This window comes from Lethenteron reissneri, chromosome 23, assembly GCF_015708825.2.
Source record: "Lethenteron reissneri isolate LAM-NWPU_2019-01 chromosome 23, ASM1570882v1, whole genome shotgun sequence".
Classification (NCBI taxonomy): domain Eukaryota; kingdom Metazoa; phylum Chordata; class Hyperoartia; order Petromyzontiformes; family Petromyzontidae; genus Lethenteron; species Lethenteron reissneri.
Genome location: NC_083801.1, coordinates 18,658,571 through 18,680,222, shown reverse-complemented (window position 1 = coordinate 18,680,222; position 21,652 = coordinate 18,658,571). Strand labels below are relative to the sequence as shown.

Here is a 21,652-nt window from a genome sequence, read left to right as displayed (position 1 = left end):
TGATTTACTCATCGGCCCTGTCGTAATATAATCTCGCTCAGTTGCAAGTGCATTTGATTTTTACATTAAAAAAAGGCTGCGCTCTGAAACGAGTCAATGCTTAGCATGAACAAAGCAGAGTGATTGGCAGTGTGTTATTCACAACAACAACAACAACATAGAGAATTTTTAATCCAGTGCTGTCATGTTTGGTAGTAAATAATTTAGAAGGGTTCACTCTGGAGGTCAACAAATTTTCGATAAGCAACCAATTTCAGTTGGATCAGAAGAGTTATGGCAATAATTGAGGACTCATTATGTCCCGTCACTGTGATTCATCATTCCAGAGCACCCAGCAGGAGACTCTGAGCATCTGCTTGTAGCGATGGAGGTGAAATGAAACAATTTGACGAGAGAAATGGAGCAACTCAGTTGTGCGTTTGTATCAAATCACTCAATCGGGATTACGCTTTGCAATCATCACTCGCCCACTGAAGACTTGGCAGTGCCCTCTTGAAAAGGAGTCGTGAGATTCTGTGAGGCTTTCTTGGGAAAACAAATATAATAATACATTATTTTAATGTTACAATGTGGAAAATATGAAATACTCTCCCAACACACTGGTGTGCTGAACTAGTAACTAATTGGCATATTTTTTTCTCATGATAAGCCTTATTAATTGGTTGTGTCAAGTGGTGGCAGGATTAACGACATATTTATATTTACGCGATCTAACCCAAAAAAAAACCTATTATGGATAACGTTTGTATTGCTTTGTAGCACAATGTAAGATTCGTTCAAAGTAAATTACAACATCATATGCATACATAGATTAACTACCACAATATAAAACAATATCTTCCTTATCAGATGAAGATGTCATGAACCAACATTAAATGTGTCATGTTTACGCAAGCGATTAATATAGCAGACTGAGTAACAAGGAAAATTTAAAATGAGGTTTGTTTTTCTAGCAGCAAGGGGAAATTAACATTTCTGCCATGCTTGTAGATTCGGACTGATGAACCATATAAAAACGGAAGATTGAATTTACATATTGTACCTCATTTTCTATGACACACGTTAAGTTTTGATATCTGGTCATACATCAAACATCCAGAGCTATGTCTGCAAAATGTTTTGCGTTTTTTCTATTTTAGTCCTAATAAAATTAAGGGTACCAATTTATGACACTGTTCCTAATCCTTGTTGAACGATGCATGCTTCCTTTGCTGGGACATTTAGCAAAACTAATACTTTTAAGATGAAATGTTGACCCATCAATAATAAACAAGTGATCACAACTATTTCATCAGTTTGCTGCTCTAGGCATTTGAATCTGTTGTTTATAATGAGTCTAAAATCTGAGATTGTTTTTAGTTGACTATTTTGTTTTTGTCTCTAATTAGTTTCCCCCTCTTGTTGGCTACATTGCACCAGGCATCGATCACCACATGTTGTTTTTATTGAGAACAGAGATATCTTTAGCAATCTAGGCATTGTCCATTATAATGAAGTCAATCTCATTTCTAATTTCACTATTTCATCTCTGCCAAGTTAATTTAAAAGGATACTTCTTTTTGAAAAAGTGTTTAATTCATGTCATGCCCCTGCTTCCCGCAAACTCCAATAGAATATCATCATTCTGATTCCTCACTCCAATGTCAAGATTTCCAATCATCCCATCTCCACACCTTTTACTTACTTTTGCATAAGGTAACCCATACCAAAATGGTACTCGAATAATAATAATAATAGGACAGCTCATTAAAAGAGGGATGTGAAAGGTTAAAAAGCAGACAACCAATTATGTAAAACCACAAAGACAGGTTGAGGAAAAGGCGAAATAAAACAGGAGATGGGGAATGCGAAACTAAATATTGCATAAACAGAACTCTTCAAACAGTTAGAAAAATAATGAGAAGTTGAATTAGAGAAGAAAACACATCATTGAAGATGTTCGAGCAAGCAATGGGAGTATGAAAGCTGCAAAGAGGAGGTTGATGATTGACAATTCACAAATAGTATTATCCACTGGGGAGAAGTATGGAATCATAACACTTGACAGAGTAGAGGGATTTATGCAGATTTTTAAGGCATAAATGACATATATTTCAGGACGTGAGCCATGTTTCAGATGAAGGGGAAGTGCCAGATGTCATACAAACACTTTCTTTCATGGTACGGAGAAGAATACGTAAAAGCTCCCGGACCAAATAAATGGTATAACCATGGACATCAGAGGAACAGGACCAGTCATTAGTAGAAGAATTATGTAATGTTTGCACGGAAATAAACTCCTCAGTCATAGAACAATACCCAAATCATTAATCTATTGAAACTGACTTGATGATTTAGATAACCGTTGGCCTCTAATCGAAGGCCTAAAACACATCAGATACCTTGTGCGCAACCTTTGTAGACTGTGAAAATGTATTTAACTTAGGAGAACCAGATGCAGTCAACCCCAAGCTCTTACAAACCAAGACCTAAATATATATTCTTTAACCATAATGAAGACCAGGTCCAAGCTTGGACGTTTCACACTAAGATTATGAAGAAAGTGTCAATAAATATTAGAAAAGTAGTCAGATGAGAAGACATGCATTCCTGAAATCTGCTGGCAGCGATATTAAAATATTATTCATAAGAATTGGATTTGGAAAATCGTGGCATAAACGTGAAAATGTTTTTGTTACCTATTTCAGATTTTCTAATTAAATTGTTATTACAACAGCCAAAGGGAATGAACTACAGTATGAGGAATGTAATAAAGAAAGTATCAAAGTGTGCCTCGATATAAATGAGCAACAGAAAATAACTTTTCAAGTTTGCCAAGGGCAGTCAATGAAGGCAGACCGGGATAAAAAAAAATATATGAAATGAACAGGTGAACAAAAGCAGGTTGGAATTATTTTGAAAATGAAACGTATTCATGAAAAGCAACATACCCGTGTGCCACGTGAAGAAAGCTTTTAATCAGTAAATAGTGCGTGCTATGACAAATGATCAGAAATATGTCAACTGACAAAGAACATTTGAACAAAAGCTGAAAAGTGCACGCAAGAAAAAGTGTGACGAAGTGTACACAGTTGTGCTCAGGGAACACATCCAAGAGGATGACCTCCATGGAGGTGAAGCAATGAGATGTGTATGTACGTTGAACTTCTTTCGCGCCGTACGTAGCCAACCGTGCTAATCGGAGGTGCTCACATGCAGGAGCTATCTATTTGAGTTGTTGTGTCATGTGACTGAGAGTTGGTGACACCTTCGGAAGGTCTTCTTGGTTCTTTCGGTAAAGTCACGTAGAAGGGAAGTAATAAAATAATAAAAATAAAACATAATAAAATAATTATCACGACGTTTCGGCCACAACGCAAGCAGCCGTCCTCAGGTGAAGACCAGGACTACGTGACTTTACCGAAAGAACCAAGAAGATGAATCCCTGCAGTCACGAAAGCTTTAAATCGAAACCTTCGGAAGGCTTTTATCCCGCAGTGAATATATCATGAGTATGCGAATTAAAATGTTCGTTGTTTACACAATATTTGTGGTTTGAATTAAGTTAATATTTTCAGTTGCCTGTTGATGCTGTGCACAGCTTTATAATCCTAGAATCTACATATACATGAAAATTTCATGTGCAGCGAATTTCATCTTTTAATTAACATCAGTGTATTTTCCATAAGCAAACAATATATGTGTAGGCATTTGCTTGCCTGATTCTCAGCCGGAAGAAATATTCCCAGTGGAAGTTATTTTAAAATGTAGTGATATACATGCATATGTATTGCTCAACATACTGTATAATGACATTTATTTATTTATTATAGGCGTGTATCAAAACAAAATGTCCATGCAAAATTGTAAAACGCTTTGAGCCACTCGTTAAACATGCACATTTAAAACGACACGTAAGCAACCAAGTATGTAAAGTAACACAGTGGTTCTGCTGTGCGCGCATCAGACTTTTTTTGCGTGCCCTGAAAGTGGCCGCTAATATTGGCGGTGTCACACCAGATGCTTTGGGAGGTTGTGTTGGGAATTACCAGACACAATGAGGACTATGGACCATGCATTTACAGGGTCTTCTAAGGTGTTAAGCCCCAGTGGCCCCTACCTCAACCATCTGTGTTTGAGATCAAGGTTGTATATGGGGGGAGCAGTAGTGTAGCGGTTATCACGCTGCGCTATGAACCTAGTGACCCGGGTTCTATTCCCGCTCACGGCCAACGCCGGTGACGATTATCTGAACCGGTCCTGGGCCTGCCTTAGGTCGGCTCAGCCTCAAAAGTGGACCTGGTGCGATGTGTAAACAAAGGCGGCCGGGAACGATGTTGGCCACCCACCCCCTCGTGTGCTTTGCCAACCTTCATAGGCACTCACTAACAGCACTTGCCGCAACAGTCTGTTACAGGCTATACGGACAGATCTTTGTCTTTGTTATTTGGATCTCATATCACTGGGATCTATGCAAATCTATTTTCCCGCGCTCGGATACGTGAATGTGCGTTCCTTTGTCAATGCACTGCCGGGGTTGTTTGACCATACTTCACCACTGCTGGTGAGTGAGGGTTTGGTGAAGTCAACTTCCAAAAGTGTCCGCGTTCCCAGTGGGCCGCCCCTTGGTTGTAAATAACGGTTTTCATTCCTTCACCATGGCTTTTTTTATTGAAAAAAAAAAACAACTCATTGTGACCTCGCAGCCCCAGGGTGTGCACGAAATTGTTTCTATTTCTGCAAAAGAATGCCTCATCCCACCAGAGCTCCGTGTGCGTGTCCAGACAACGTTGGTGCACCTGCTGAAGACGGTGCGACTGCTCAGGCTGCTGCGACTGCTGCAGAACCTCGACCGCTACTCGCAGTACAGCACGGTGGTGCTCACCCTGCTCATGTTCATGTTCGGTCTGCTCGCTCACTGGATGGCGTGCATCTGGTACAAGATCGGCAGAGCGGAGATCGAAACCAATGACCGTCACAGCTGGGACATCGGTGAGGGGAACGTAAAACAATGCCGTAGAATAGATAAATGCATTCAGGACTCCGGACCTCTAAAGGCTCTGATATTATACTGGCAAAGATTTTGAGAAATCTATTTGTTTTTTTTCCAAATATGTATTATTCCGTTTAAACAAAACAAAATGTGTCACCTGCGTCATTGGTTGGATGAGGGTTTACGACAGACATTTTATTTACGTGATCTGACCCAAAAATATATGATGATTCATAATATTGGCCACGAAAGCCTATGTGACTTCTTAAAGCACAATATGTCACTAACAGTCAGTGTTTAATCACCTTAAAATCAGCTGATACACATTTTCAAAATAAATGTGAAGATGAGCTCACGTGTGTGCGTGCACACAATCTGCGTGTGTTGTCCGACTTCAGGAATAGGTATAAACCCCAGAAGCCAGTTTCAAAAACGATGTTTTAAAAAGCACAAAAAAAGATACCCCATATTTAGCCTTTCAAATACTGCTGGGGCAATTGCTGTTAGGGAGCACCTACAGTATTGAGGTCGGCACGGCGCATGAGTGTATCATGTGGCCAGCACAGTGGCCGGCCATCCAAGTCTCCGCAGTGCCGATGTTTAACCACCACTCCAAATGAGGACCTTGAGTGACTCCAGGTCCCCATTTTATGCTGAGTGTGCCAAAGGGAGGCTCAGGATCGTTCTGAAATCACACTCAATGTGAGCTGTGGCCGGGAATCGAACTCAGGTTTTGGTAGTGAATTGCCTAAGCTCCCGTATGCGAAGCTGCACGTACAGAATTAACAATGTTGGCAGTGCGAGAGTGCACGCGTCGATTTTTATCAATGATTTTGGATTTCGTTTGTCCACGTTCCCAGTTTTTCCAATCCTGAAACTCTTTTGACCTGAACACGGTGTGCCTTTCTGGGCTCAGAAGTGCACCTTTGAGAAGAGCATGTGCATATAAAAATATAATACCTACTAATTAGAGCATTGTCTGGTCATACAATCTCACAATTTGAAAATAGTTTGGTGAAATAATTGAGACTAATTACTGTACATCCGTTCATGGTGTTATTAACCCTTTGGATATTATCGCATAACGTTTTATAATCTGCGATGCTTATTGATTGTACGTACGCATTTCATCGCATTGCAAAAGTAAGCGTCACTCGAGCGTAATGACACCGTATAATTTGCATTGTGTGAGTAGCACACCACCGTCACGCTAACTGCTTGCTTGGAATGTGATACACAGTGACAGTGCAAGCGGGCACGGGGCACTGCTAGGCAAGTGGAATCTCTGTGTCCTTGAGCAATCAGCTTTCCAGCGTACATTCAGGCTTTTTCCTCTTCTTATTGGGCGTGATGTCCAAATTTTCTCTCTATTTTGCTCTACGGAGCCGAGTGGGTAATGATTTTGCCTAACAGCAAGCAGTGCTTGGGTTCATTTCGCGACTCGGGTGTCTTGCTGTGGGGAGTTTCAAAGTTGTTCCCCAGGTTCTGCATTGGTCGCCTCCCGGGTTCTCTGGCTTCCTCCCTGAGCTAAAACCAAAGCATCCCAAGTCTGAAAATAAAAATGACCTGAAGAATACTCGTTTGAGATTACGCGTAGCAACCTCGCCCCGACTGCGAACGAAAACAACTTTGGCAGGACCCGCTTGAAAGGGAGTTACGAGACTCGATGAGGCTTTCCTGGGTAAAGAAGTGTAAGAATAATAATACATAAATTGATCTAACAATGTGAATTTTAGTTTTTAAACTGCATATATTAATTTAGTCATAGCAAATCTGGGAAACTAAATCGTTCAAAGTAAATGCCAACATCATTTCCAGAGCTTATTCCACGTAACGGGAGAATTAAGTTCCTGAAGAAGCCCCCGCAGTTGGAGCGAAACGTCCGTACTTGCTGAACAACAGCATGCGGTAACACACCGCAGTGGACACAATCATCTCCGTTGCCAGCACTTTAGCCAGCGATGATAATTTCACATTTCTATTGATAGGGGGCTGTGTTATTTGTTGATATTTCACGTAAGGGGCCGTTCATAAATGACGTCACCCACCTGGGGGGGGGGGGGGTCAGACATTTGTGACGATGTGTGACGAGGGGGGGGGGGAGAAATGTGACGTCACGTAAAAATGCGCAACTTTAAATAAATATAGGCAACACGTTCTACTTAAGTAAACAGACTTTTAAATACATGTTTTCTCCTACAACATCAGAGTGCAGCGCCACATTAAATACGCACTACGATGACAATAGTTTAAAGAGATTTGAAGCATGTTTTATTTTGTGGGGGGGGGGGGGCAGAGCTTTGTGACGTCATATTTGAGGGGGGGTCTGACTTTTTGTGACGCCGTGTGACGATGGGGGGGGGGGGTCAAAAATCGTCAAAAATCGCGTGACGTCATTTATGGACGGCCCCTAAGTATTCATTCAACTTTTTAAATCTTAAAAGGGAAAATAGCCTGAGTTTACCCAGACCTTGAATTACACATTGTCCTGCGGAGGGAGCTGGTAGGAACATTGGGTTTCTCGGTCAATGGCCTGGGTCAACGGCGGCGTGGTGTATTCCGCAAATATGCCCGACTGTGAGGGCGGGCACAAGCCGGCGTGAGTAGGTTAAACGTTGAGTTTTATAAGGGCACCACGGGGTGACCAGCCCCTCCCCACCCTCCCCACGCAGCCCCTCCCCATCCTCCCCTCCCCACCCAGCCCCTCCCTCCCCACCCAGCCCCTCCCTGCACGACGGACGGACACAATAATCCCCTGTGGGCTGGTGGAACCAGTGGGTTCCTACCAGTATAACACGTGACTTGAATACGAGAGTCAGTGTACTCCATGGCTCGCGCATTCTGATAGTTTCCTCGATTTGTTTGTTTCTACATGGGCTGCATTAACACACGTGCACCACGTGATTACATCATATAAAGACAAATAGCCCCCATATAGCCTGAACAGACTGTTGTGGAAAGTGCTGTTACCTATGAAGGCCAGCACGGCACACGAGGCGATGGGTGGCCAACACCACGCCCGGCCGCCTTTATCTCCCCAGTGGCGATGTTTACACACCACACCAGGTACTCGATTGAGGCTGAGTCGACCTTGGTGAGGCCCAGGAACCGGTTCATATAATCGTCACTGGTGTTAGCACAGCGCGCTAATTGCTACGTTGCCGCACTAAACACACCACACCGTATACAGTGCTGTATACATTGTATTTGAAGTCGGATAAGAAGCCATGCAGATGAGACTTCCATAATCTCTTCCGCTTCCTTCAAATCAAATTCCTCTATGTTTAGTTGGATTGCAAAGAAAATGTAAGCCAGTAATAAAACACGAGCGGCAGACTATCCAACACATTTGAAAAGCATTAGAGTGGATGCCATTTATTTTTTCTTTTGTGTGTTTCAGCTGCAGACGCATTAATGTGTTGGGAGAAACGAATTGTGTTTTTTGCAGGTTTAGGCCTATTTGGACAGAATCTGTGATTGGTAAGCTTTCTGAGAAGTGGGGGGAGGGGCGGCTTTATTGGTGTCAGTGTGTATTCCATAGCGTTATTACACAAACACGTATCAGGAATACACAGTGGCTTTTGTGTGCCAAAATGAACACCACTGGGTAATCGCCAAGCTTAATATTACCTAAAAGTGCTATTTTCCCGTACATGTGTGATTTTCTTTTTACATAAAAGAAAAAAACGTATTCAATCTTTCCAGCAACTAAAAAAAAACAGAGGTAAGAATGACACAGGCCAATTTTTTTTATTTAATTGATGAAAAAAATAACAACAAAACATTATATCCTACAGCTAGCTTAAACAGCTATTTAATAGCGTATCCCGAATCAAACATAGCATTGTAAATATGACACGAATGTGTGACAAAGTGTTGGCAGCGGTGTACGCGTGCAAATAAACAAAAACACATTTGTCAATAACACTCCCATGAAGTGTGAAACAAATCTAACAGGCAACATTTAGGGCAACGGCGCTTCTTCATGGCATAGAGAAAGCGGCCAGAGAGTTGAGAGAGCTCATCGTGAAATTTCCAGCGACGAATCACTCAATCTCTCTGCCCTCTCTGTCTCTCTGCCCTGAAGTCGGGCCATTGCTTAAAATGTGACTTAAATATATGTTTTGTCCTCTTTAGCAGGCGGTACTGTTTCCCAATGTGTTAATGTTTTCTTCCCGTTAATTTGGGCAAATCCAACGTGAGACGTCCCAGTGCTTCGTATCAATTATTTTTCAATTAAACCGATTTCCAAAGGCTTCCCACGTGGACCCGTTTGTTGCAGGCTGGCTGCACGAACTGGGCAAGAAGTTGGAGACACCGTTCCACACCAACAACACGGGCGGAGGTCCGTCCACACGCAGCGCCTACATCGCCTCGCTCTACTTCGCTCTCAGCAGCCTCACCAGCGTGGGCTTTGGCAACGTGTCGGCCAACACCGACGCCGAGAAGATATTCTCCGTCTGCGCTATGCTCATCGGAGGTAAGGCTGTGAGGCCAGGGGATCCATCAATCTGTCCTGCAGCCCCCCATACGTTCCGACACAGAAGGGCCGCTTCAAAGCAGCGTTTGTATTTTATTCCACACATGATTCGATCCAATTATAGAAGAGGCAAGCAGGCTCATAACACAGAATAGAGGGATCTTTTTTGGTGGCAACAGGCGCTTATGTTTTGGGTTTAGTCTGGTTTAATTGCGTCTGTGCTGCGTTTCACTGTTAATTTAATATATATTTTTAAAAGATTTTCTACTGTACATACAAACAAAATATGCGTCACAGTCGGTGACCGTAACAGACGATGTCTTGTGAAGACATTAACAATATGGAGTTGCGTATTCACCCTCTTTGCTCGTGGAAGGGAGCCATGCCAGGACTGATGAGCACCCTCCGTGTAGAGTGGTTGTTTCTAATCTACTATCTTAGCACCAATCGCACGCTGGGAAGTCAGCAACCATCCATCCTCTCGCCTTATCTCTGCCTCTCTACTACATGCAGTCTGCTTTCTCATTAGCCGTAAACTACTTTAAAATGTGTTAAATATTTATCCTCTCTCCACAACGAGCAACATTTAGTAAAAATGTATTTGTTTCAACTGTTCAGCTTTATGTTATATTTTATATGTGTCGGTGCAGAAAACTAGTTTGGGTTTTCACAGATTGGAAGGTTTCTCTTCGCTTAAAATTAAAATACAAGGCAAAAAGTATTATCACTGTACTGTGAGCATAATGTGGGTGGTTAATATTTTTCAGCAATTAAACGACATTGAAAATAATTGTCAATTAAACGACATTGAAAATAATTGTCAATTACAATTGCAATTGCAATGATGAACCCACACATAACACCCCTGGGCTTTTGATTAATTTCATAAGGTCACTTTGGCATGTACATTTTTGTTATAGTATCAATCACAATTTGTGGGATATAGGTCATAACCACATCGACACATTCGTTTTCATGGCTTAGAGAGCCGATTATCTTTATGTAATGTGTCATAACTTGTAACATTTTAACAAATTCATGATGATATATTCAGCGAATAGCATTGTGGTTAAAGGATATGAGTTAAAGTTCTAGTAAGCGATCAATAGACTTCATTGTAATCCCCTTTGAGGTTGGTAAAATAAGTACAATTTTGTGGAAAATTCCATAAAGATTGTCCTATGGGAGAGACTGGTCCTCATTGCTAAAAACATGACATTTCCAGCATTCAATCAGAACAAAGGATCTCAAATGAAATCATTAGCAAGGCTATGATGCAGGCGCTCTGTTTCACAGACGAGTATAGTCTACCAGTATGGGTGACGTTGCCACGAGGTTATAATCAATGAAGTAATTTTGCAGGTTATTACATTTTTTGTCTAATTCAAACCCTGATATCGGCAGACATGGCCGTGCTCTTTAACGGACACTGTATGAGCAGCCAATGCCTATTTAACGGTTAATACTCCCGCAGTATTAATCAGGGTGACCGCTGTTTTCGAACCGCGATCCTCTGCAACAACAAGCGGCCAACGCACGACCTCTGGGTCACGTCACCGCCCATGAGATGAACACCGCACCGAGCGAGCGTGCGGGTCACTTGCTATTATTCTCAACCACGCTTTCCGTTTGCGAACCCCCGGGCAGCGCTGATGCACGCGGTGGTGTTTGGGAACGTGACGGCGATCATCCAGCGTATGTACTCGCGCCGCTCGCAGTACCACACCCGCACCAAGGACCTCAAGGACTTCATCCGCGTGCACCGCCTGCCTAAGCAGCTCAAGCAGCGCATGCTCGAGTACTTCCAGACCACGTGGTCCGTCAACAACGGCATCGACACGCACGAGGTGCGTGCACTTCACACAGCCTCGCGGACACTCCAGCGCGGAGACCGGCGCTTCTGTACCTTACCCAGCTGTGTTCGACAACAACCACACTCCAGGCGAAAACAATTCACCGTTTTACTTTTTTTCTCGCACTGCTCTACTTTTGGAGTTCCATCCTGCCGTTTCGTTTCCCGAATTCGTGTGACTTTGCTCGAGTCAAGAAAACTTTGCTGGCTTTTATCGAATGTGCCTTCAGTGGAACTGTTTGTTGCTGACCGCTGGGCGGTTTTTGGCCTGTGCTCAGCAACTGTGATATTAAAAAAAACGACAAGATCCTTATGTCCAGTAAGTTTCATTAGCTACGTGAGTGAGTGTTATAATAGCAATGCATCGATTAATTTATTAAAATCGATATTTATTTTGCAACGAGACATGCATCAAACCTAGTATTATTATGCCCGTGTATAATTTATGAAAATTGCACCTAATTCTTTATGCAAAATTGTACGCAATGATGTTATATTTGTGTTAATGGAATGTACAAAACTATACAAAGAAGACAGAAAAAATAAAAATACAGATGAGATGGTAAATCTGAGACGAGAAATAATCGATCGAGGTGAGTGTCGGAGAGTAAACTCACAACGTTTACAATTTACTGTTCGTGGGTGCTGAACGAGTAACGAATTAGCACGTTTTGTTTACGTAGCTAACCTTACTAATTGGCTGCGCAGAGTAGTGGCAGGTTTAACGACACGTTTATATCTTGACGTAAAGCTTTCGTGACTGCAGGGATTCATATTATTTGGGTCTTTCGTCATCGCCTGATGTGTTGCTATCGAAACGTCGTAGTTTTTTGCTATTTCTTTGAACCTATCTACGTGACTTTACCGAAAGACCCAAATAATATGGACACGTTTATATTTACGCGATCTAACCAAAAAACCTCTATCATGGATAATATAGTGTTTAAAAAAAATATCGGTTCTTGAATCGGATCATAACCCCCCAAAATTATGAAATTTTCACTAAATCACTCGAGGGGGGAATCATTATATGTCTAGGGAAAGTGATAATTAGTTACATCCCCGCATTGGTGTGCCCTAGTTAAGATAACCTGAACAGGTTGATGAATTGGCCGCAGGATCAATAGAACATGAAGCACATCCTGCCAAGTCAGTCCCCTATGACAGTAAATCACGTGAGCAAAGTGGCATTTCATTGACATTGGTTCCTACCATCATTGGCCTACTCTGTTCTTCAGGAGCGGCCAATCAGCGCACTGTAAGACATGACACATGTTTCAAAATGCTGGGCACTAATGAACTCGTATTTTTTTTTGCTATTTGGAATACACGTTGCAAATCAGTACAAACGAGATGTAATATTTAACGGAATGGCTATCACTTAAGTGTCTCATTAAACAGCATACGCAGAGGCAGATGCCGGGCAAGTGGCAGGTTTTAGTTTTATAATTTTTAGACCATTGTTATCCTTATATAGCCCAACGTTTCACAGCGACACAACTCTGCTTTAAACATATTCTCACTTGTAAATAGTTTCATATTTAACTTCACCATCTTAACTATAGACCGATTTTTTATGCAGTTTTCAACACAAACATTCCCATGACAAACATTGAAATGGTATTCTTATAATGCCAAGAATATGTCATGGTTTTATTTAGCACCAAAGGTCTCCACAAAGTTTATTCAAAACGTACTGTCCATCGTGATCCCTCTGGACTATGCATTATTTTGCCAAAGGAATTAAACACGTGATGTTCTCTATTTTATATATAAATAAATGTCGTCCCTTTTGCTCATCAGTAGATTAGTGGAAGAACTTGGCAAATAACGATTCACCTCTTACCCAATGATTCAGCGAAATATCACAATTAGGAGGTTCAAATGTTCTTGTTCGCCCGTCTCATTTGTGTGGTTGGTCTCGCATGTTCTCTCTCGTTTGCTCCTTTTGCCTAGAGGTTCACAATCGCGAAAATGTTTCACGTATTGTAAACAGTCGTGTGTCGCACGTACAATCCGACGCACACATACACATCACCAGAGCGTCGGCATCAATTACAATGTGGGGGGGGGGGGAATCATATCACCCCCAACTTGTGTCACAGTGTCACATCTTCCTCCTCCTCCACCAGCTGCTCAAGGACTTCCCAGACGAGCTGCGTGCAGACATCGCCATGCACATGAACAAGGAGATCTTGCAGCTTGCCATCTTCGAGTCAGCAAGCCGCGGTTGCCTGCGCTCCCTCTCGCTCAGCATTAAACCCTCGTTCTGTGCCCCTGGGGAGTTCCTCATTCGCCAGGGGGATGCACTCCAAGCTTTCTACTTTGTCTGCTCCGGCTCCATGGAGGTGCTCAAGGATGACATGGTGCTTGCCATTCTGGGTGAGCTCATTTCCTACAGCATGTATTCAACACACGTGGACATTATTGCCGGTTCAGTGGAATTGTTACGTCACAATCTTGGTGAGACGCTCCTCTAAAGAAATAACTCAAATGATGCAAAACGCAGCGGCATGGGTCTTGGAAAAATAAATAAAATTCCCCCCACCCCCGTGTCCCACCCCGTCTGATGCCCACCCCTTCTTCGTAGCCTAGCGCCTAGGATCGAGTCTAAATAAATATTCTGATTCTGACCCTCTAGCCTATTGGCCCCAGTTCAGCTGCTCTGCCGGCACACGTGACAGTTACACGACTGGCAAAAAAACGTATGAATGGCTCTTTAGCTGATATAAATGTTGGTCGCTTAAGTGTTCAATGAAGTTAATATTTGCTGCTTTCCCCTGTCTCATGAAGCAACACTTTGGTGCATTCTGGAGCATTCATTAAATGGTCCAGGGCATGTTCATGGCAAGCTGGTAAAATAATGGTGGAGACCAGTTAGCGGTTACATGAATCTTTGGAGAATATACGCCGATGTACCCATTCCCTGAATTCTAAATAAGACTCTCATTAATACAACTCCACCTTGGGTCACGTAAATAATTCACCAAATACTATATATATACACACACGTGTATAAAAGACAACGATAAAGATCCCCCATCTAGCCTGAACAGACCGAGTACCAATGAAAGCCGACACGGTACATGAAGGGGTGGGTGGCCAGCACCACGCCCGACCACCTTTGTCTCCCCAGTGGCGTTGTTTACACACCGCACCAGGTACTCAATTGAGGCTGAGTCGACCTAGGGGAGGCCCAGGACTGGTTCAGATAATCGTCACTGATGTTGGCCGTGAGCGGGAATCGAATCCGGATCGCCGATATTGTAGTGCGGTGCGCTAACCGCTACCCACATGTGCACACACACACACATATTCTACATAAATCTAATTTTAAAAACAAAATAGGTCATGCAGTAGTTTTACCTGGATGTATCCTATTTAGTTTAACACGTAGGCTTTCGCGACGAATATATCAACCCAAAAACGTTGATTATGAATATCCTATTTAGTATGAAGTGAATTGCATTCCTATTTAGTATGATGTCATGATAAAGGCCTAGTGAATCTATCACCATATTTCACGATCTTGCAATGTCATAATCCACCTTTTAATTTTTTTTTCATTTTAACGATTTTACGGAAACAGAAAGTATAAATATAACTTCTAGATTTTAAGCTTTCGTGACTGGAAGGATTCATATTCTTAGGTTTTTTCGGTAAAGTCACCCCCCCCACCACCTTCTCCAACCATTATATAAACGGAGTGGTAGCCCCTGCAATCTCTCATTTACTTGATACAGCTGTCGTGGCTGTGACGGTACCACCTGAAGACGGAAGCTTGTGTTGCCTCCGAAACGTCGTGATTTTTATTTCATTTTATTTTACTTTTTAATGTTTTTTACCTACGTGACTTTACCGAAAAAACCTAAGAATATAAATACAACAATAAGTGCTTTCCTTTTCACCGCAGCTCACTGCTACTTACAAATAGAACCCTGAAGGCTATCCACTGAAAGAAAAAAATCATTCTAATAATGTACTGTAATAATTCATAACTGTTCAACAGCCAGTTTGTGTGAACAAAATACTTGCAAGCTACTTATTATATTTATAAATAACAATGGCATGGCATGGCATTTGATGCAAGTTTTCGCAAGTAACTCTCATCCTCTGTCCGCCCAGCAGTGTAAATTGTGGGGTAAATTGTGGGGTAAATTGTGGGTATCCCACTTCAAAAGGTGTCCGGCTCGCATGGAAGAGTAGACCAAATACCCTCGAGAGGGCCTCTGGAGAGCTGCCTCCCAGCAGAGGCCCTTCGGCTAACCGCTGCGTTCGCACTTGCAGGGGCTGCACCTTTACCGCTCGGTAAACACGCAGTGATTCCATCAAATCTGAAAATTACTGAAGTAAATTGCTTTTCTATGGTCTTTTGGACTAAGGCTGCAGATTGCATAGAGGTTGACCTACCTTGTGCAATGATTTACATTGCAGACACGGCCGCATTTTATAACAATGGGAATAGAACAGGCAAGCAAAAGGCGTTGAGATTTTTTCTGTTAATTTCATATACAGTCCTTGGTGCTACATAATCATTACTTAGTAATATATCTACGCGGCGCATCATGTCACAGGTAATTCAATTTCAACATCACTCATTGATTGTGAGCAGAGGTGAATTTTCGTGGTCAGCTTTGTAAACCCTTCAAGGTTTAATTTGTACCAGTCGTACATTTCGCACTGTCCTAAATAGGAAGACATAGCATAGGCCTTATCTCCATATCGTAGCACTGCGTTTTCTTTTTTTCCGTAAATCACAAGCACAAAAATCAAATGAAATCTATACTTCACGTAGCAATCGATGACAAGGTGCCACGTTGGCTGAGAAATAAACTTGGTGAAAATTCTTGGATGTAATACCGTAATTGTGAGACGCATTATTTGTTTCCCCTCTGTGGTTTAAAGGGAAAAAGTTGGGTGTGCGTTTTTTATCGTCACACCGATACTCTCAGCTCCTCGAGCTGAGCTAAGCTGGTTGCATGCATCTCCTTCATCGTGTCCAGACTCGTTGTGCCAGTGCCGAGTTGTCCCCGTAATGTTAATTGACCCCCCCCCCCCCCCAAGGGGCTTCCTGAAATGAAAATGTAACACCCGTACGAAACACGTAATTAACAGCCCAGTGGCTAATATTCTGAAATAAATTCGCATTGGAGAAGAAAAAAAACTGAATTATAACGGTGATAATACCGTAATGTAAGTCAATGTAATATTCGTAACGGTGGTAACAGTAACAATGATCACAGATACAGGGAAGTAAATATGTGCAGGAAGGGAGCATCTCTGGACCAAGTTAAAGGGATCATTGGGTTGCTGGACCAGAACCTGGCCCCTTGGGCCATGGCCATGTGGCACTGCTCCCCTAACTCCTGGTGGTGCTGCCTTGCACTTGGCAGGGCTGAGCGCTCGGGGGCTGCCACCCGTCCTGCTTTTCCCAGGATCGTCCTCTTTTTGAGGTCACTGTCATGGCAAACATAGAAGTCTTACCAGGGCATAAAACAACAACAAATGTTTATTGTCAGTTGCGTAACAATAGATACATCATCTTCTTGGTTCTTTCGGTGAAGTCAGACTCTGTCTCCTCGACAGACCTGTTCTCCACCTGAGGACGGCTGCTTGCGTTGTGGCCGAAACGTCGTGAGAATTATTTTATTATGTTTTATGTTTATTATTTTATTATTTTCCTTCTACGTGACTTTACCGAAAGAACCAAGAAGATGAATCCCTGCAGTCACGAAAGCTTTAAATCGGAACAACAACAAATGTTTATTGTCAGTTGCGTAACAATAGATACATCACTCGAGATGAATGCATGTATATGCATTTCTCCCATTTTCGGGCATTGTGAGATACCCTTCTTGCCACGATAAGTCCCAGTTTTTTGTTACCTCGGAGGTGGCAGCCCCAGTGAGGGCACAGGTCGTCGTCAGCACTGTGCTTTGGGCACCGGTTAGGGTTGAGTGGAAGCACAACACATCCATTTGCCACTTTTTTTCAAAGCAGCATGGGTCATCTTGTATTACTTTAGTGCGTGCCTTCATTACCATTTGCCAAAGTAAAAAATAATGTTTTAAAACCTCTGAACCACACATTGTACCAAAAAAACACACGAGTGGATGAAAAGTGAACAAGGTTTAATGTCAGCCAAGAAAGTAGTATAGATTTCTTTTCAGTGAGGCTTTATTTTATTTAACATCATTGAGTTCATCTCTCAGTGTCTGCGAATGTAGCTCGGGGGTTTTTATTCTTCTTCGCGTTCAAGCCAGTAACAAGGGGTTCCGCCGTCAACGTTTCTCTTTCCAATTTGTTATCTGATCCTCGGTACACTGAGGCAGTCTCTGCACCATGCTGCTCCACGTGTGATTACACTCAGCACGATTAGGATACCCTGTGGTTGACATCTGGCAAGGCACGCTCTAATATTCGGCAGGATAAAGTTAGAGGCTCTCTGAAGCTCACCGTAATTTGTTGCATTAAAAAAATAACGATTCCACTTTATTTGCAGAATTTCCATTAATTTACATTCAGTAAAGAAAGAGAAATTAATTATAAAAATATATAACAAATAATACGGTTCGTGATAGCACACAGCAAACTACACCGCTGAACAACATGCCATGAGGAAGGTGAAACAAGGAAATGAAATATATATCTACACAAACGTGCACACTACAGGACATGTAGATGACAAAGACGATGTAAGCTGGAAGCAATTAAGCTCTTTGGCAATAAATCTCTTTTACACAAGTGGCCAGCCCAAGATTAACATACATATGAGGTCATGGCAAATGTCAAAAGTCAAAGCACCAAATAACTTTGTCAATAAGCCGGATTAAGTTACTGACAAACCATCTATTGAATAGCAAAAGAGCTAAATCGTTATAAGATCCATAATTGCTTAACAATGTCAAGACCTGGTGCATGGAAAAAAACAAAGCAATATCACACCAACGTATCACAAAGCGGAAGTGTAAAATGTGGGATTAAGAAAATATAATTTGTATAGTCAGAGAGCAAAAAATGACCTAAACTCAAATAAACACTAAACATAATGCCAAGTCGTATATGCAAAGAATTATAATGAAAAAGCAAGCATGCCACATTTTAGTAACGCTAATTATATCTGATTATAATGACAAGCCCAGATAACACGAAGCTACCCAGCAAGGAACAATTAAAGTGTCGCATGCGCCAGAACCGCCCACGTGCAACGTTGCACCCACGTCAGTTTAACACGTAGCAGGCTTTCGCGACCAATGTTATTCATAATCAACGTTTTTGGGTTTAGATCGCGTTATTTATAAATGTGTCGTAACCCTCCACCACCCGACACGGCCAATCAGTAAAAACGTGTCACGTTGACAAAAGACAAATAGTTCACTGCTTTAGCCCACCGGTGTGTTGAAGCCACAACATTTACAACACACCGGTGGGCTAAAGCAGTGAACTATTTGTCTTTTGTCAACGTGACACGTTTTTACTGATTGGCCGTGTCGGGTGGTGGAGGGTTACGACACATTTATAAATAACGCGATCTAAACCCAAAAACGTTGATTATGGATTGCACCCACGTACCGCAACCCGCATTGACGTGGCGGATTAGAACGACACGGCATGCATCGTCGAGACAGACGACCAAATCCGAAACTCTAATTATTCTTGCCGGATAAAACGTCATATTTAACCAAAAAACACCACAAAAAATTCTAGATTTGAAGCTTTCGTGACTGCAAGGATTCATATTCTTAGGTTTTTTCGGTAAAGTCACGTAGGTAAAACATCAAAATTAATAAAAATAAAATAAAACAAAAATCACGACGTTTCGGAGGCAACACAAGTCTCCGTCATCAGGTGGGACCGTCACAGCCGGATTAGCTGCATCAAGTGAGGCAATGATTCAAAATGTAATCCCTTAAAAAGCAAGTTGAGGGGGAGGAGAGGGGGGGGAGCTCATCAGAATGTGGTCGCCAATGAATGGAACGCATCGGGAGGGGGAGGGGGGGGCGGGGCCAAAAGAATGCACTTTTCTCTAGTGAGGTCCAGTGAATAGGGCAGGAGTCGCTACCACAAAAAAATGTCTAAAAGAGATAATCGAGCCAAATAAAAGCCTCCCCGAGCGCCTTCAGCCTCGAGGGGAGACCAGGGCAGGAGTCGCTTGTCACGGTGTGCACCCTGGGGGTACCGGGGATCCCCTGCCAAGAATCTCACTGAACCCAGGGGACACAACTTTAGGAAAAAACAATTAGAAAATCCCACCCGCCGCTCGTTGAAAGCCAACCGCGACTATCCTATTGGGGGCCTTGAAGAGCCAGGTACAAACCCAGAGCCTTCTGAGTCCGAGAATGTGGTGTCCCTTGTCCCACTGGACTGCTGGTGCTATTAAAAAAAACATGAAAATCACTTTTCTCTAGTGAGGTCCAGTGAATAGAACCGTTATCGCTAAGTAAGTGTATATTGAGATCCATTGCCACGTCTGCAAGGAAGATCAAGGAATGTCACAGTGCACAGAATAAATGATCAATGTAACGTTTTGTGGTCAGTCACTTCTCAATTTAGAATTTAATTTTATCATTCAGCACACAATGTTCTACTCTTATACCAACCATCAATGTACATATTTTTTTACATAAGTTAACGCATTGTTGAATAATTTTTAAAGTGTTGCACATAAACGCATTTCTCTACCACTTTACACGATACTGTTAACCTCTCTGATGATTTCATCACAACGCTTTTATAATTTAATTTCCCACGGCTTATTGTGAGCAATTATTCAGACCACACAATACGTTTATAATCCATGGCATCGAACCAAACATATGGATGAGTCACTGATGGATGGACAATAATTTCATGACACGAGTGTGTGTTTGACATTCCAGCATTGAAAAGATGAATCCACAATTTGAAAACGTGGCTATTTTCCTGTCTCTCTCGGTGGTATTCACCACCTCGTGTGATGACGTGTTGCCGTCATCTGGAGCAGGCAAGGGAGACCTCATTGGCTCAGACCTAAGCAGCAAGGACCAGGTGCTGAAGACCAATGCAGATGTGAAGGCCCTCACCTACTGTGACCTGCAGTGCATCCACCTGCGGGGCCTCTACGACGTCCTTGACCTCTACCCCGAGTACTCGCACCAATTCCACGAGGACATCCAGGGCGAGCTCACCTACAACTTGCGTGAGGGCCGAGAGGTCAGTGCGACTGCCCTTCCAACACGGCCCGGAAACCCACTAGCATGGTTGGCTGCATACAGGGTGCGAAAGAAGTTCAGCATATTTCGATTTAAAGCTTCTTCGTGACTGCAGGGATTCATCTTCTTGGTTCTGTCGGTAAAGTCACGTAGAATGGAAATAATAAAATAATAAAAATAAAACATAATAAAATAATTCTCACGACGTTTCGGCCACAATGCAAGCAGCCGTCCTCAGGTGAAGAACAGGTCTGTCAGAAAGACAGCGTCTGACAGACCTGTTCTTCACCTGAGGACGGCTGCTTGCATTGTGGCCGAAATATTATTATTTTATTATTTCCATTCTACGTGACTTTACCGAAAGAACCAAGAAGTTCAGCATAAATACATAGGTGCAACCGTTCCCTCTGAGTTCCCTCCAAATAATCGTCAATGGTGTTGTTTGTCGTGAGGGGGAATCGAACTCGGGTGGCCGGGTTCGTAGCACAGCGAGCTAATTGCTACACTTACCGCTCCCCACATACACACACACACACATTCCATGGTTATTATAGTTTTCTGCCCCCACTTGTAAACAAGGCAGAGTGAAGAGGGACATACTTGTTGTTGTTTTAAAAGTAGATGTGTTTCTACAGGCACAGGCGGAGGCTCAGGGGGGCGTGTTCCAGAACCTTCCGTCAATTTTGGAGGATGAGGAAGACGCCGAAGGGGGCGACGAGGACGAGTTGACGCCGCTGACTGTGCGCCGCCTCACGTTAAGGCACAGATCGGCGAGTGCGAGTCACAAACCTAATCCGTTGGCAACAGGAGGAAGACCCCAAGTTGCGGAAAATGGGGCCTTATCCGCCGCTACAGCAATTCCAGGAAGATTAGCGATGTTAGACGGAATCCGGAGTGGCCTGAAGCCAGATAATCTGAGGCTCCCTGGGACTGTGCCATGCTGCGGCGTACCAGAGCTAAGCCCAAGGTAACGGGGGTTGCTACATCATGCTGACGAAATATGAACTTATGGCCAGATTAACATTAACGTCGTACTCATAAGATATTTAGGATCTTGATGCACCATTACGAAGAGAGGGGGCTGCTTTTATATGATGGTTGTGCTGATGGTATATTTCGTAATGTAAAATTTTAAAAAATGACATTTCCATCGAATT

The 21,652-nt window shown here is 42.7% G+C and overlaps 1 protein-coding gene across 2 annotated transcripts in view; it reads left to right on the top strand.

Moving 5' to 3' along the window:
* Positions 1 to 21,652, top strand: part of LOC133346155 (potassium voltage-gated channel subfamily H member 8-like) — a 78,863-nt gene that overhangs the window by 45,089 nt on the left and 12,122 nt on the right. Inside the window, exons 7-12 of one of the 2 annotated variants that reach the window (XM_061557608.1) lie at positions 4,764 to 4,971; positions 9,255 to 9,452; positions 11,100 to 11,299; positions 13,437 to 13,686; positions 20,288 to 20,496; positions 21,131 to 21,462. In XM_061557608.1, the coding sequence (XP_061413592.1) occupies positions 4,764 to 4,971; positions 9,255 to 9,452; positions 11,100 to 11,299; positions 13,437 to 13,686; positions 20,288 to 20,496; positions 21,131 to 21,462 (1,397 nt within the window). Of the gene's footprint in view, positions 1 to 4,763; positions 4,972 to 9,254; positions 9,453 to 11,099; positions 11,300 to 13,436; positions 13,687 to 20,284; positions 20,497 to 21,130; positions 21,463 to 21,652 lie in introns of both variants that reach the window. The other variant, XM_061557607.1, reaches the window with a different exon arrangement.